The 14267-nt window shown below is 33.8% G+C and overlaps 7 protein-coding genes and 1 non-coding gene across 8 annotated transcripts; 3 read left to right on the forward strand and 5 right to left on the reverse strand.

The window, feature by feature from the left end:
- Nucleotides 1–161: 161 nt before the first annotated feature.
- On the forward strand, nt 162–1091 carry NDAI0D04450 (sterol desaturase family protein; the record flags this gene model as incomplete). Its single annotated transcript, XM_003669954.1, has 1 exon — nt 162–1091. One exon carries the CDS (start codon nt 162–164, stop codon nt 1089–1091), a length of 930 nt encoding a protein of 309 aa, XP_003670002.1.
- Nucleotides 1092–2277: 1186 nt separating this feature from the next.
- Nucleotides 2278–2375, forward strand: NDAI0Dtrna8K. The gene is made up of 2 exons: nt 2278–2315; nt 2339–2375. It is a non-coding gene; the product is annotated as a tRNA-Lys (tRNA).
- A 191-nt stretch (nt 2376–2566) lies between these two features.
- Nucleotides 2567–4159, reverse strand: MCH1 (Mch1p; the record flags this gene model as incomplete). The annotated part of the gene is made up of 1 exon (XM_003669955.1): nt 2567–4159. One exon carries the CDS (start codon nt 4157–4159, stop codon nt 2567–2569), a length of 1593 nt encoding a protein of 530 aa, XP_003670003.1.
- A 488-nt stretch (nt 4160–4647) lies between these two features.
- On the reverse strand, nt 4648–5118 carry PBP4 (Pbp4p; the record flags this gene model as incomplete). The annotated part of the gene is made up of 1 exon (XM_003669956.1): nt 4648–5118. One exon carries the CDS (start codon nt 5116–5118, stop codon nt 4648–4650), a length of 471 nt encoding a protein of 156 aa, XP_003670004.1.
- Nucleotides 5119–5453: 335 nt separating this feature from the next.
- Nucleotides 5454–6254, reverse strand: SLC1 (1-acylglycerol-3-phosphate O-acyltransferase SLC1; the record flags this gene model as incomplete). The annotated part of the gene is made up of 1 exon (XM_003669957.1): nt 5454–6254. The coding sequence occupies one exon, from the start codon at nt 6252–6254 to the stop codon at nt 5454–5456; it is 801 nt and encodes a 266-aa protein (XP_003670005.1).
- A 1229-nt stretch (nt 6255–7483) lies between these two features.
- On the forward strand, nt 7484–8323 carry LHP1 (tRNA maturation protein LHP1; the record flags this gene model as incomplete). Its single annotated transcript, XM_003669958.1, has 1 exon — nt 7484–8323. One exon carries the CDS (start codon nt 7484–7486, stop codon nt 8321–8323), a length of 840 nt encoding a protein of 279 aa, XP_003670006.1.
- A 502-nt stretch (nt 8324–8825) lies between these two features.
- KNH1 (Knh1p) lies at nt 8826–9638 on the reverse strand (the record flags this gene model as incomplete). Its single annotated transcript, XM_003669959.1, has 1 exon — nt 8826–9638. One exon carries the CDS (start codon nt 9636–9638, stop codon nt 8826–8828), a length of 813 nt encoding a protein of 270 aa, XP_003670007.1.
- Nucleotides 9639–11632: 1994 nt separating this feature from the next.
- Nucleotides 11633–13315, reverse strand: STP4 (Stp4p; the record flags this gene model as incomplete). Its single annotated transcript, XM_003669960.1, has 1 exon — nt 11633–13315. The coding sequence occupies one exon, from the start codon at nt 13313–13315 to the stop codon at nt 11633–11635; it is 1683 nt and encodes a 560-aa protein (XP_003670008.1).
- Between the last annotated feature and the right edge of the window lie 952 nt (nt 13316–14267).

Raw genomic sequence — 14267 nt, forward strand, 5'->3', positions numbered from 1 at the left:
TATCAGATAAGAAAAAATAGTCGGTATAAAGGCACTGCATTACACTCAATTTCAAGAGAACTCTCTGTCTTTTCTGATTTCAAAGAGCAATCTCGAGGAATAAGTTAAGCCAAGTAGAGATTTCAACTACTTGTAGACGTCGAGACTTATAAAGAAGAGAAATGTCTGACATTTTTACTAACCAAACATTGACTAACCTTATTCAAGCAGACACTTTCCAAGAAACTCTGTATAACATTTACATTCATCAACCAACTTTGAATATTATAGAAAAATATTGGGCCACATGGTACATATATATGCAAAATGATACCTTAGCCACTGGATTAATGTTCTTCCTATTACATGAATTCATGTATTTCTTCAGATGTTTACCATGGTTCATCATCGACCAGATCCCATATTTCAGAAGATGGAAATTACAACCAACAAAGATCCCTACAGCCAAGGAACAATTCTTCTGTTTAAAATCAGTATTATTATCACATTTCCTAGTGGAAGCAATCCCCATCTGGACCTTTCATCCAATGTGTCAAAAATTAGGTATCACTATTGCAGTACCCTTCCCCAATTGGCTTCTTATGGCAAAGGAAATTACATTATTCTTCATTTTGGAAGATATTTGGCATTACTGGCTTCATCGTCTTTTCCATTATAGCTACTTTTACAAATATATTCACAAGCAACATCATAGATATGCTGCCCCATTTGGTCTAGTAGCTGAATATGCTCACCCCATTGAAACAATGTCCCTAGGATTCGGAACAGTTGGAATGCCAATCTTTTACGTCATGTATACAGGGAGATTACATTTGTTTACGTTATGTTGTTGGATTACGTTAAGATTGTTTCAAGCTGTAGATGCTCATTCTGGATATGATTTCCCATGGTCGTTAAATAAATTCATGCCATTTTGGGCTGGTGCCGAACATCACGATTTACATCATCATTATTTCATTGGGAATTATGCCTCGTCTTTCAGATGGTGGGATTATTATATGGATACTGAAGCTGGTCCTGAAGCAAAATTGGAAAGAGAAGAAAGAATGAAATTGAAAGCATTGAAAAAAGTGAAAGTGAAAAAGCATTAGTCTATACATTATTACGCATAGCTTGCCAAATTAATTCTAAAGGGAAAAACAGATTGGGTTACTGATTATACACTATACACCCTTTATTTTTGTCGCTGGCTAGATATCACACAATCTATATTCTACGTACATCTATCTATATTCACATAAAGATATATATTCATTCATTTACTGATTAAATCCTTTAGAAGTTTTGCAATAGCACGATCTTTCAATGGAACTTTTATATTTGCCAAACTGGTATAACAGAAACCACTTAGAAAATAATATTTTTTCTTGGTTATAATAGGTAATATACGACATTAGATTTAAAACAATGATAAGAACCATTCGAAAAATTCAGTATCCACTAATAATTAGGGTGCACAAACCGAACTCCAACGAATAAATTTCGGTTCCACCTTCATCTCCCAAATAGAAAAATTGAGTGACCCCGTCACGTCAACTCGAACATCAAAACGTCATCGAATGTTTCAGCTACGAACCAAGATTAGATTACAGTAGGATTCCGATCAATGATGTGGGAACATGTGAAAGTTTCCAGAAGCATATAAAGTCCAGACATGCCCAGTTTAGCACTTTAGTTAATTGAAATTTTAAAGTTTAACAAGAAAAGGAACAGGGATAGGGCATTAAAAATTGATAACACCAACCTTGATTAAAGGATTACACTATTTTTGTTTATTATGTGAGGTTCAGATGTCTCAAGCTAACGAGGTAAAACGTTCAAAGGTATGGCCCATACGTACACCATGGATCACGTCTTACATACCGTCCAATTCACTTCGACTTAAGATAATACCAATGAAACTCAACCCGCCTTTATCTTAGCTTAACGATTGGCTCGTTAAATTATTACATGGTGTATAGACCACGTCAACCCCAATTATTCATAACATCGAAAAAGTGTTACTTGTCACAACGTTCAGGGCTCACTTTTTTATTACATTAATTCTTTTCAACTATCATTGGACTTGAATGAATTACGCCAAACTAGCACGGTTGAAGAGGAGACCCATATGTTCTACGAGATGAGAGCTTCGTCCCCACTCAATTAATTTAGCGATGAAACTTACCTTAATAAGTACATTAATGGACTAAATATGGCGGGTACGAAATAATTCTCGACTCTTTCAAGACTATCTGATCTGTAAGGCTCATTCCATTTTAAATTTCGAAGAACTCATCCTTGTTAGCTCAGTTGGTAGAGCGTTCGGCTTTTAAACAATTACGGTTTAAACCAAGGATACCGAAATGTCAGGGGTTCGAGCCCCCTATGAGGAGTTCTTTTTTACTACTCTATGGCACTACAAAAGTACCAGAAAAAGGTACTTAAGTTTTCCATGGTTATTATTATTTTCAATTAGATGAAAGAAATGTCTTTACGATGATAAAGTTTAAAATAAATTTATATTGTTTGTATAAAATAGATGCGTCGTAGTAACAGTTAATTTTTTTTTTTTGTGAAAATTCATTTAGAACGATATCCTTCTTTTCCTCCAGAAATAGAAGGCTGTTCCTGTCAAACCAATTGATAAGACAAATTGTAAAACTGTCATTTTATAGACAGGACTAATACAATTACGTCCCATGACCCCAGTATCACTGACATTACAATTTGAATCATAAACTTTAGCATATGACATACATGACACAATGGATCCAATTGCTGGTGCTACCATTAAACTACCATAAGCAGTTCCGAATAACTTTTCACCATAGATGACTAATGTAATTGTGGGATAGATTGTAAATAATCCACCGTAAACTTGTCCTAGTAAGATACTCATAAATAAAAGATCTGTAGATGCTATCACCGTAGAGGTAGTAGCACCCGTAGTGAAGTGTAATATTAATGCTTGAGAAAATAAACCTAATGATAATAATGATAAAAGAAGCCATTTCAATGATATCTTATAACGACTAAATAAATCCATTGTTAATCCTGTACTTAACCTTGCTAGAGTGGAAGAAAATGCATAGATTGATAGGATTTGGCTTGATAGTGTAGTTGTTTCATGTTTAATTAAAAGATGAGATAATGATGACATGTTGGTAACGAACATTTCTAATGGCCCTAGGGATAATAACATTGATATTGCTAGAACGTATGTTAATGGATCTTTAAAAATAGTGACCATCGAATTTGATTTAATAGGTTCGATTTCTTGTTCAGTCTGTACTTCGTTGATAATGTTACTGCCACTACTACTATAGTCAGAATTAGTACCGTTCGAAAGTAAAGGTTGCTGTTCACGATCTTGATATTTATTAACAGATGAATGATAATTCTGCTCGATTTGAAGTTCTTCTTCCTTGCTGCAGTTTAACATTGATACAGTACCTGTAGCAACCCAGGCAAAAATACCGATTATGACATATAACCATGCAAAAGTATGGAAAACACGTCCTAAGTTCAGAATCTTGTCGGTTTCTATTGCTGTTGATGAGAATGACGATGAGGACGAGGAGGGTATGGACCAAAACCATGGTATTCTCAATAACTGGGACCCTACCAGGGATGATATACCAAACGATGTGGTTGGTAAACTGATTGATAATAGTTTCTTAGTTGGATATAATTTCGTACAAGTTATTAATGCACTAAAATATAAAGCACTTGTTGATATACCGATTATCATGAAACATAACAGGGTCAAGTTGAACGATAATGATGATAATGGTTCAGAATTAGTTATACTGTTGTGTGGCGGAGGATTATAAAAAATGTGACCGAGATATGCATAACTTGGGATGAATCCCAATATGGAAAGGCAACTCAGTGTTATTGGACCATGATTATCAGCTATTATACCTAATATTGGTGGAGTTAAATACATTCCAAGGTTGGTGACACTGGAAATCATATTAATTTGCCATGATGAATAATGTAGATGAGTTTGCCATGGTTGTGAATACAACGATATTAAAGTGATGAATCCTGAAGTTATTGCAGAAAATAACGAAAAAAGGTAGGCAACTCTTCTAGATGATGATTTAGATAAAACATGCGGCAGAATTATCCTTAAATGGTAAGAAAGATAATGTTCCAGTCCTGAAATTGGCATATTGGTTAAATTGGATTTTTGGGTATGAGCTACTTTTTAGCTAGCATGAAATAAATTGGGTAGCGAAAATAAAATTAGCTATATTGTTATCTAATGAAATATCAATCTGGTATAGGTCTTTTATCATCCTAGCTTTGTAAAGAAAATGGAATATAGACTATACCAACGAAATACAAAATAAAGTTTCGTGGGAGATAAATCATCAATTAATAAGGTTCGCTATAACTTACGTATAATTGATTAAACACATCGCGCTAATTAAACATAAATATGTATTACATAAAAAAGAGTCAGATTGGTTGACTCAGCGATGGAAGTCAATGGAGAGCGACCTAGTACGTAACAACAGTTTCGTTTAGGTTGAGCTGAATAGATTAATACAATTAAAATATCTACAATCTACCGATGTCCTGCTATGCTCACTTTAAGATTGGGTTGATAGATATATTATATTAATATATAAGGCTACGTAAAGTACACCTCTAATATCATTTGCTGCTGCTAATGGTTTCAAATTTTTTCAATAAAGGGTTTAAACAAACGTACTTATTATTTTTTCTATTTTTCTTTTTATTATAGCTGGTAACTGTATCCCAATCAGGTGAGGAATTCTTTGTACCGAATATTTGTATCGTTATGTCTTCATATTTTGTCACATTTGGATCATTCAAATATTTCTTAAAGGATTTATCCATGTATGCCTTTACTGTTTTTTGATTAAATGGTTCTCTATGGACTGCAAGGTTCTTCTTGTTCTTATATTTTGATTCTGTTACGTCAGTATCAGCTGTTTTGAGTATAGATTTATCATTAGATGATGCGGATGATGGTTTGGGTTTAGTATTCTTAGTCTCTTGTTGTTTAGGAAGAGATTTAGCAGTTGCTTGTGCCCATCCTGTTGATTTAGGTTTCTGAGTGATTGTAGATGATTTTGATGATATAGTGCTTGTGTTTGTCATAATAAGAATGCGGAGTCTATTAAGATATGGTTGGATATAAATGCTTGGAATGCAGGTAATTTGGAATAGTAAAACAGAGTCTTTATTTTGAGATTTCTTTAAAGTTCAGTAGAAAGGTCTCAGTAATGATATGTGTTATATTTAGTCAAGCTAATTATTTTATCCTTAAAGATCTTGGCATCTACCTAGTTCTATATTTTTCCCCATTTTGCATCTTTTTAGTCTATTATGAAAAATTTTGAAAATCTTTCAGCTAGACTAGAATCTATAAAAATAAACAAAAAGTGTACATATTCTTACAAAATAATATAGCAATAGAGGCCACCAATAATGATTCAAAGATTTTTCTTTTGAGCCTCTAAAACGTTAGGTGGTAAATTGGTGATGTTGTTAGCCGGACAATACCCTAATTCTTTTAATTCCTTATCCATCAAATCTCTTACTTTTTCACTGAAGGCAGGGATATCATCTTTTTGTAAGCCTTCAGTAGATAGTGGTTTCAATACTTTCACCACCATACAACCAGTATTATAAACTTTCCATTTAGAACTCTTTATGGTACTTGTATTAGCGACTACCACGGGGACAATTGGTAATTTGCCCTGTTGTGCCAAGTGGAAAGCACCTTTCTTGAATGGTAACATTTCCAAATCAGTCGTATGTGATCTAGTTCCCTCGGGGAAGATCCAGATGGCTCTCTTATTGTTTCTAATCTTGGTCAACCCATTATGTAACGTAGTCACACTTTTTGTTCTATTACTTCTATCTAAAAATAAAGTACCGCTTAAAGCCATAAACCAACCCAAGAATGGGACGTATTTTAAGGATTTCTTGGCTGTAATGGTACAACCAGGTGGGAACAATTTACCTAGCATTAAAATATCCAACATGGATTGATGATTTGATACAACAATAAAGGGTAAATTTTTCAAATTTTCTTCATCAATGACTTTGACGTCAATATTCATGATGTATTTCATTGCATTAGAGTAACAACGGGCTGTTAAATATTGTGCTAAATGTTGTTTACCAATTAAGGTACAAACAATTGATGCTATGACACCATATATTGCACAAATTATTAGGACAAAGATTCCTAAAGTGGATCTCAAATAATACACGATATTGGAGCCCATTTTCCGTTGGTGAGACGTTTCCTTTATACTATTCCAAAGCCAGGGAAAGCAAGTTGAGTACCTCTATTCGAGCTCCTTTTGAAAGTAAAAGGTGTTTTGATGGACCTTTCTCGAACACTAATAAGTTAGAAAAGAATGAAGTACGTACGTACGTGGTTGAACTTGCTTATTGTTGAATCATCAGTGAGATATGCAACGTTGTGAGAACAAATTGGTGTCTGACTTCTTGCGGGTACCCGTAGCTTATTTTACTTCTTTTTTGTTTACTTTCCAAATTGGTGAATTTTACATTTTTCGGTTATTTTCAATTTGCAGAAAGCTAGAGATCCATATTAGAGAATAAATAATTAAAGAGTTTATATAATAATTACGCTGATTTAGGACTAGAGCCACAGGCGTCTCTTTGATTGTTTACCTGAGAGTTATCAAAGTGATCTAGAATGTTGTTATTGTTGTTCATCTTTGTGTATTGATTATTTAATAGTGTACATGGTTTATTCACTATATCTTTTTGTCGTTAGGTATTCTGTTGTTCAGTTCTATATATTCATACAATTTCCACTTATATATCCACACCGCGGTTCGAAGTGGTTGATCCGGGCTACATATATAATGTACTCACACAATGATTATATGATATATAAACCAGAACCATTACATTAGGAAATATATATAAGTGAACGAGCCTTTATATACACCTTTCTTCAAATTAATGTCAGTAAAAGGTACTAACTTTCCACTTTTATTGCTATTTGGTGACCTACCGCTTGCCGTCCAACAAGGTTCCATTTGATCGGCCTTTTCATCTATTCTGAAATTTTTGAACCTTTATACCTATCTTATCATATACCATGTCTAATTATTGAAATGAGACGCCATCAATAATATTAGATAATTGATAATTGATCGTGGCCGTGGCCGTGGCCGTGGCGACGCATCATCATTCAACACGTCGACCCTTTTCCATGGCTCCCTAGGGCAGTGTCTCTGTGCCAACCTTTGAAATGGCGGTGTTAACGAAAAACTGAAAAAAACTGAAAATATCATTTTCTGGAAATTTTTCACTTCTTGCATGTAACAAGCTCATCTCATCTCATCTCATCTCAACATGATCCAATTTTGTATTGATTTTTTAGACAAAGTACTTTCCAATTGCTTGCATATTCTTACCCACTACATATCTTGTAGAAAACAAAAACGCACGACGAAATCTATAATACAAAATAATAATGTCTGAATCCGCTGACGTTACACCTCAACCAAGACGTAATTCTTTCTCCCCAATTGAATTCAATGCCAAGATATCTCAACAATGTTTAAAACAAGTTGAATTTTATTTCTCAGAATCAAACTTCCCATATGATAAATTTTTACGTTCCACCGCTGAAAAGAATGATGGGTGGGTCCCAATTAGTACCATAGCGACATTTAATCGTATGAAGAAATATAGACCAGTTGATAAAGTCATTGAAATTTTGAAAACTTCTAAAATCTTACAAGTTTCTGAAGATGGTGAAAACGTTAAGAGAATTGTCCCATTAGATTTATCTAAGGATTCGAAAAATAGTAAAAGATTTGATCAAAATAAAAGAACTTTAGTTATCATGAATTTCCCTCATGAAAATGTTGATGTGGAATTCATTGAATTGCAAGAGAATATTGAAAATTTCTTACATGATTTGGCTAATGTTAACCAAGTTCGTTTAAGAAAGGATCATCAAAAGAAATTTAATGGGAATGTAATTGTAGAATTCCAAACTTTGAATGATTGTGAAGATTTTAAGAAAAAATATTCTGTGGATAATAAGGAAAATCCAGATCAAAAGGAACCATTGGAAACTTTATCATATGAAAATCGTAAATTGAACGTTTTAACTAAGAAACAATTCGATTTACAAAGAGAAGCAACTAAGTCGAAAAATTTCAGTGGATCTGGTCAAAGATCAAGATCTTTTACTGGCCATAGAAAAAATATGCCAAAAATCACTCCTCCTGAATCTACTGAAAAAGAAAATGAAACTGCTGAAAAGGCCTCTGAATCTGCTATAGAAGCTGATAAGGAAAACTAGAATTGTTTATTTTTTAATATATCACACTTAAGTAATCACTCAATTAATCATAAAGCATAACTATAAAATATTTTCCGTAATCTATTTTTTTTTTTTCATTCCATCATAAATATCGTTAGTAGATACTTAGATGCAGCCATGATACGCAACGGTTTTTTACGTTCTGCGGAGGAATTGAACGTTAACACGAAAACAAAATAATAAGTCAATAAGTAATTGAATTAATAATACTACAAATAAAATATTACAAACGTTTGAAGTAAAAAAAATAATAAGTGACATGAGCGGGGCAAAAATTAATGATGTGATCACCATGAAGGGAAAACAAAAAAAAGGCGAAATATACCAACTGATGGAAATAAACGAATATTATTAAAAGTTGGGGTTGCGAAAAAAAATATAAATAAAATAATTGTCCGTTGTTATAGTCATAATCATAATCATAATCAAAATAATACATTTTGAGAAGAAAAAAACAATAGTTTTTTTCTCCCTTTTTCCATCATACAGCACGTTTACGTAGATTGATCTTTCTTGTAGTTAAAGAAAGTCTCTTTGATGGATCATACCAACCACCATTATCAGATGGGAAAGGTGCATGCGTAGCATAATTAACATCACTACTAATTGCGTAAGACCAGCCTGGTGTGATAGTAGTCACTTGTTGTAATGATTTTCTCATTGAAGTATAAAATGTCACAGCACTAGTTGCATATTTTCTTGTCCATGATTTAGCTGTCAATTTAGTACCTGGTTGCATTTGCATGGGGGCATATCTAGCCTTACCTGTTTGTTTAGTATAAGGAACGGTAAAACTTCTTGAATCAATCGTTGCACCAACCGCACCTGTAGTAATTCTTGTTTCTGGAGTTGGATCTGCTGACTCCATTATTGTATATGCGACAAGAACACCTGTCATACCTTCCAAATAGAATTTTGGTGAATAATGAATCGTGTAACCTGATTCAGTTTGTGCAAAGATTTGTATATAGTAGACACCATCGGTACCTAGTGTGCCTAAAATATTAGCTTTATAAATATCTGAATCAACCTCTGCGGCTGACACCTTTGCCAATGTCGCGAGACAATTAATCTTATAATTTGGTCCTGTACATAAGGAAAATGTGAACGATGTTATATCAGCTTTACTTGGAGTGGAATCTAAATAAACCCACGATAAATCAATACTTACTTCGCCAGTTTCCGACAAGTCATATTTTTCACCCGGTTCGGGCGTTATAATTGTTAAATCTGCCTTTACTAGATTTAAAAGGAAAACGAAAATGGGGAGAATATATATTAATCTCAATTGCATTTTTTCTTCTCCTATTGTGTTTTAATTGATGTTGGTATAAATGATGCAAGTATCACAGATTATTAATGTGAAATCTGATATTTCTTTTAAGCGGAATGGATAAAACTTAAAATATATTTTGCTACTTTCCTCAATTGAAAGAACCAATATTCAATACCGCTGCCGTCGTTTTATGTATATGCACCTGGTCCATTCGAGGAAGCAAATAGTAATTCGAAAAATGAAATCATCATTAAAAAAAATGTAGATTAATACATGTAAAGCGGGACAAACAACCGTTTATTAATAAGAGGAGAATAGATTGGAACTACAATATAACTGTTTATATAGTCTATGAGTACCGCTTGAATTAAATTATGCGTCGAAGGAACCTGACAGAAATACCTTAATCGAGATAATAAAAGTTATGAACGATCGAATAACTGACATCAAGTTTGAGGAGTGTCCCGCTAAGAAACGACGCAGAAATCATTGTTTTGTATACCGGGGGTCTCCCTAGAGAGCCAATGATTATTACCCTTACCCTTTTATAAATGGAGGGGACCTCGAAGGTAAGTCAGAGTTTAGACAGTAAAAACGCACGTACACACCTACACACGTACCTATGTAGGGAATTCCAAAAATGTTCAAAACCATCGAGATATAACCGAGGAGTATTACCCATACGGCTTTATTCAGGCATGTTGTTCAAACTCAAATTAATCAAATTAACCGAATTTGGGAGTCACTTTTTTTTTTGGGAAATCTTACAGAGTATTTTCCTCCAGCCGTTTCTCTACAGAAGAAGAATGTTCTTGGTCACCCGGCTTTTGCTAAAAGAATATGTCTTCGAGAAGATATTGCCTCCCAATACGTTCCACAGAAAACCTTGTGGGAACTACTTACGTAAACCAAAGCATCCGTACACCACGTAACTTTAATAAAAGATCGAACCTCATTTGGAAATGCGACTTCCATTTTAGGGCATCTTATAGTTCAACGAATTTTTCCGAACGGCAAGTCTCCATTTGGATACCTGTCACGTTATTTGATGCAAGATTGCTTGCCGGTAATAAACTATGGTAACACAGTTAATAATTTCTTTTTTTAATAAATACTTTACTCGATTATAGTATATCTTAACATTGATAAATTGTTCACTTGGAACCGGATCTTAATTGGTGTCAAATTTAGAAAAAGGATGAAAAATTAGCCTTAAGTTTATAGATAAATGACAGTTTTAGAGAAAGTATTCAATAAACTAGTCAACAGGTCAATAGCAACATTTTCACTTCTATTGACTTATATCCAATAAAGTTTCTTTGGCGGTTCATTTCAAGTTGAGGATCCCAAACAGCTGATCAATACGGTCGATACTTTGAGTTTTCAGAACTCCTCAACTTGGAAATTCCTCTTTGAAACCTTCGTGTAAAATATGGGGTACCATTGCCGCTTACTTCTTGCCAGGTATGTTCTCCTTCCCCCTCTTGAGAATATATTTTTGGTAGGGTTTGTCAAGTTTTTTTAATACCTCTAGAAACCCGTGTTGTGACCACGCGCTGAATTCTTTCGAAAATTGATAAAAATATATACCCCAGTGGGACAGATGTTGGACTTTGTTTTGAACCAAAAGTGAATGAGCGGCTAATCACCTGGTTTGACCAATTTCGTACTTAACAAGCAAACTTTTGAAAGACCTCTAAAAATAGTCTCCAATTTGATACTACCTAGTACAAATTGCCATCAAAAACAGTAATGTTCCCCATCTCTAATTAATTATTCCCAGTTTCAAAAATCTGATACCTGAAAGAGTGTTTCTATACTGGCTTTCTTCTACAGATAATTTTGTATAATCATAAAAACATTAAAATGTGTATCTACCTTTTATATATATATATATGTATATATAAATGAATCATAAGTGAAAGGGGAAGTGAATAAAAATAAAGTCATAACGGGGCGTAAAAAAATAATAAAAAGTTTCTTTAATTTAGATGCATCAATGTTGGATTGAATCAATGATAATAATAACCACACTCTTTACCAACATGCTTATTTAACCAAACATCTACATTAACGAACCCCATGCCACAATGTTTGCATCTTCCAGGAACAACGCCTCTATCTTCTTTTCTTGTCCTTGGAGGATATTCAAAATGTAAAGCCTTTAAATGATTCTTGTAAGTATCACAACGTGAAAAGACACCTGTTTGATGACAACTTAAGGGTGTAAAGTTCAACACTTCCTTTTTCTTCTCAGGGTATATTTCCATATCCAAATTGATTAAAGATTTATTATAAGGACATTTAAAGGCTCCTTTAATTTGATGTAAAGATTTCAATTGATCCTTCTTCAACAAATCTCTTTGTTGTTTAGTTGTCAGATTATTATTACTACCAGCTGCACCAGCAACGGCATTCGTTGGATTATCAGAATCTTGTAGGATTTTGAATTTGTCCTTAATGAATTCGTCTTTCCAATGACGTTTCTTATGTCTGATTAGATCATTATTACGAGCGAATCCACGTTCACAAATGGGACATTTATGTGGCCTATCTTCAGGTGTTAAATGTGTGGATTTATGTGTGGATAAATTTGCATAATAATTTAAACATGTTGGACATTGTTTCTTTTTTCTTGATTTACTGTTATTAGCGTTACTGTTAGAAATACTAATGGAACCATCACTATTTTTATTAGTTCTTAGTTTATTGACCATTGGTGTTCTAATATTCTTAATGCTAGTACTACTGCGTCTGATTGTACTATCATTATCTGTGTCTGTTGGAGATGAACAAGAAGATACTAATGGGGATGGTGCTATTGAAACGTTTAAAGATGAAGAAGGTGTAGATATTGGAGTTGACAAATTACTGTTTTGAAAAGAGTTCGATAATAAGGATGAGAAACCTGGAATATTTACAGTGGAAGCAGATCTTGTTCTTGGTAATATGTTCAATGACTTCAAAGCACCATTATTGCAATGCATAGGTGATGGCTCATTTAATGTTATTGAACTATTCTTTGTTTGGTTTTCAATTATTGGGCTGTATATGTGATTGCTCATTGAAGATAATGGAGGTTGTTGTGGAGACATAAAGTTTGCAAAAAGAGAGTTTGATCTTCTAGTATTTGGATTTGAAGAAGTTTGAGCAGCTAATATGAGACTATCAAATGATGAGATAGGTGGTAACTTTATTGCCATGTTATTATTGTTTGAGCTTGAAATCACACTACTTGAACGGCTACTTGAAGTGGTATTGAAATCATTATTATTATTATTATTATTATTATTATTATTATTATTGGTACTGGTACTGGTATTACTAGTGCTATTAGTAATAGGATTGAAAACAGGATATGTACCGTTCGTAATGTTGTTCCTGTTACTTAGAGGTTGATTTGAATATCCATTTAGAATTGGTTTTAAAAACACTTGTGAAGATTCATTATTTTCCAATTTAACCGGATAAGCTCCATTTGTTGGTGAATTCATTGTTGAAGTCATAGTTGAATTAGTTCTTGGTGAAGTTTCAGTAGGAGAGGGAGAATTTGTTGAATTTGTTGAATTTGTCGGTATTGGTTTCATGGTACCATTTTTTGTAGTAGAATTCATAGAGTTCATCGACGAAACAATATTTGATGTTGGTTCATTTGGTAATGGATTATTCATTTGTATTAATGGAGCAGCAGTCATGGTGTAATGTCTGTCAGTCAGTAGTTTTTATAGACAGTACTATGTTGCTTAGCTACTTTTCCTTATGTTTCACAGAGCCGAAGCGATCTTGTTCAGAAAGCTTTAAGGTTTATCAAACGCTAGTAGGTTAGTGGATCGAGCTTATGAGAGCCATGTTTTATACAAATACATATATATATATATATATATATATATAATTTGAATGCCTCAGGCTACCGGTCAGTATATAAATGTCCTTAATTTGACGAGAGGAAAGTTAGGAATACCTAAGGTACGTACTGAAATAGTTCGAGAAATCAAGTATAATGCGGATTAAAAAGAAGAAAAGGCTCGAGGAATATTCAAAGTACACTGACAGAGACGGCTACGCACAACGGCCAGAAGACTACGTACACAAGTACGTAATCAGGTCGGAGATGGATAATGACAGCCGGCCAGTTAAAGAACCAAAAAAAAATTCGGAGGAGGAAGTTCGTACGTACATTAAGAAAGGAATTACTTCGATTAAAACCCATAATAATAAGCTTACAGAATAAAACACATACAATTGGATAGCTAATGGAAAATCAAAACCAAAAATGGGATATAGAATAAAATAAATACCACGCAAAAACTAAAGCCATTCTTCTCGAGATTTGATGGCTACGGCTACAAAACCATATAATGGCATAGATTTTTTTTAGACGTATGGGTTTGATGGCTAAATAACCTAAGAAACAGCTGCATAACTCCCCCATTATCGTTCGCTTCAGCCTTGTCCACCGCCAACACTTATATATGGCCTCACATATATCTCTATGTACGTGGGTACGGACTATCCCACAGAGAATATACAAAAGCGCAAAACNCAACACAACNCAACATAGTAAAAAATCGGGTTGCATTTAGTGGAAGCGACTTCTTGCCTTTTGCTAGATTTTATCCTACGGAGAAGGAGTGTGAAGTTGAAGCT

Source organism: Naumovozyma dairenensis, chromosome 4, assembly GCF_000227115.2.
Source record: "Naumovozyma dairenensis CBS 421 chromosome 4, complete genome".
Taxonomy (NCBI): Eukaryota; Fungi; Ascomycota; class Saccharomycetes; order Saccharomycetales; family Saccharomycetaceae; genus Naumovozyma; species Naumovozyma dairenensis.